Raw genomic sequence first — 2018 nt, 5'->3', positions numbered from 1 at the left:
GTAATAAAATTATCTAATAAATTTCTATAATTCTTTTTCTACTAATATTTTTATTTTTTAATGTGTGCTTTGCCTTTATGAATTTAGATTGTAATTAATAAATGCAAATTTTATTAAAAACTTTTATTGAACTCTTTTATTAAACATGAAAATAATAAAGAATTAAAATAATAACAATAAAACTAACAGTTGAACACTATAAAAAAATTTTACGGTCAAAGTTAGATGTTAAATTAATGCATGTATGAGATTCGGTAATGAACGCATAATCTCTTGTAGACAAATAGAGCAGATTAAACTGAGTCGAAAAGTCCTGTATCATTTTGCAATTTTCACAATAGTTTCTGCTCGTTTGTACAAGCAATCATTGTCTGCATAATGCCTTCAGGTTGTCCTAAATATAATTATTATTGTCTTGGGCATATATCATGGAACAAATCGAAATGGAATTCCAATCAAAATTATTCAATTATTCCCTAGAGTTCTTGTATTTTCTAGAGAAAACGGAATAATTTCGATCGGAATTTATTCCAACATATTCCATGATAGGTACCCTGATGTCGGCAACATGATGCCAATTGAAGGGAAACTTGTGCTAAGCACCTATTTTGTTTCTATCTTTTTATCCTTCTACCAAGGAATATTTTGATAGTTATTACATATTAGACACAATCTTAATGTTAAACAGATAGATATATTAAATATTTACTTGCAGAGAACAGTATCATAGAAAAAAGAAAACTCCTACTTTGCCCCTTACCGAGGAACGGATTAAACATTTCTATCCTGGAGAAACATTGTCTTCTATTTGTAATGAGATACTTCCAAACAGAGATCTACGACCTGTGTCCGAAGCTCGTTTATCAATAAATTGGAAGAGTGATTATAATAACAGCACCGTATCTAGTGCAGAATCGTATCCAGTGCCGTATCAATCGACTGAGGCATTGATGCAGACAGGGAGTCAACAAGCAGATAAAAATCTAGATTCAAGCGTGCGAAAACAGAAAAATTACAGAGTACGCTGTATTAACAAAGTTAAAGTTGTTCGACCACGATTGATAGATACTAGAAATATCACGCGATCAAATTTCTCCGAGAAAACGAATGTATTCTGTAATGTAAAGAAAGTAGAAAGTAAAATCACAATCAAGTTATTGGAAAAGCCTAATAATGAAAAAAAGATAGTCATAAAAAATCCAAGGTATGTATGCCTTGGTACACATATACAGGAAATTTCAAAACGTCTTGCGAGTTTGAAATGTAACAGAGTTGTCACAAAATTAGAGATCAGAAAATTATCAATGAAAAAACGGCCATGAAAATTAGAAAAATAATTTTGCAAAATTTAATTTTCTGGAAAATTAAAATTTTCAGCTTTAAGTTTAATATACGTACAATCAATAATTAAAAGATTGCAACATTTTCTTTTCGATGGATTTCGGAACTAATGGATCAATTTTAAGCAAAATCATAAGACTTGTAACGTGTTCTCGTAAAATTTGTAAGAACTTATGATTAGTATTCTAATTTAATGTGTATCGTAGGACATACGATTATTCGTAAATATTTACAATTTCTTGCAGTAAATTTTATGGCTAGTAAGTTGTCTGTAAAAATATTATATAAAGGTATAAGTACTTAAAAATTCTTACAAGTCTTATAAGAATATGTTACAAATTTATGATTCTGCTTAGAATTTAGGCATAAACCTTACTCGTACAGAAGTTGAACATAAATAGTTAGATCCACACAAATATGAGTTTGAACACAAGAATTGATGTAACGTTTACTTAGACTTAAATTGTAAACGTAAGCAACGTATAAACTTTGCGTTTCTTTTCAAGATAGACATTGGGCATTCTGAATTATGCACAAAGCGCATGACGCATCATTGTCCTTCATCGAAAAATAAAATAATACCTCATGTGCTTCATGCATATCTCGGAACGCATTCTACATCTGCACTTTATATGGATATATATATATATATATATACATATATATATACATACATA

The 2018-nt window shown here is 29.4% G+C and overlaps 1 protein-coding gene across 3 annotated transcripts in view; it reads left to right on the top strand.

The window, feature by feature from the left end:
- The window catches only part of LOC108755190 (RNA-binding protein 48), a 6952-nt gene that overhangs the window by 3757 nt on the left and 1177 nt on the right, over positions 1 to 2018 (top strand). For all 3 annotated transcript variants that reach the window (XM_018498069.1, XM_018498068.1, XM_018498067.1), the window contains exon 5: positions 716 to 1204. In XM_018498069.1, coding sequence (XP_018353571.1) covers positions 716 to 1204 — 489 coding nt within the window. The remainder of the gene's footprint in view (positions 1 to 715; positions 1205 to 2018) is intronic.

Source organism: Trachymyrmex septentrionalis, unplaced genomic scaffold (assembly GCF_001594115.1).
Source record: "Trachymyrmex septentrionalis isolate Tsep2-gDNA-1 unplaced genomic scaffold, Tsep1.0 scaffold86, whole genome shotgun sequence".
Taxonomy (NCBI): domain Eukaryota; kingdom Metazoa; phylum Arthropoda; class Insecta; order Hymenoptera; family Formicidae; genus Trachymyrmex; species Trachymyrmex septentrionalis.
Note: the sequence above shows the minus strand (reverse complement) of the source record. Positions and strands in the feature narration are given on the sequence as shown.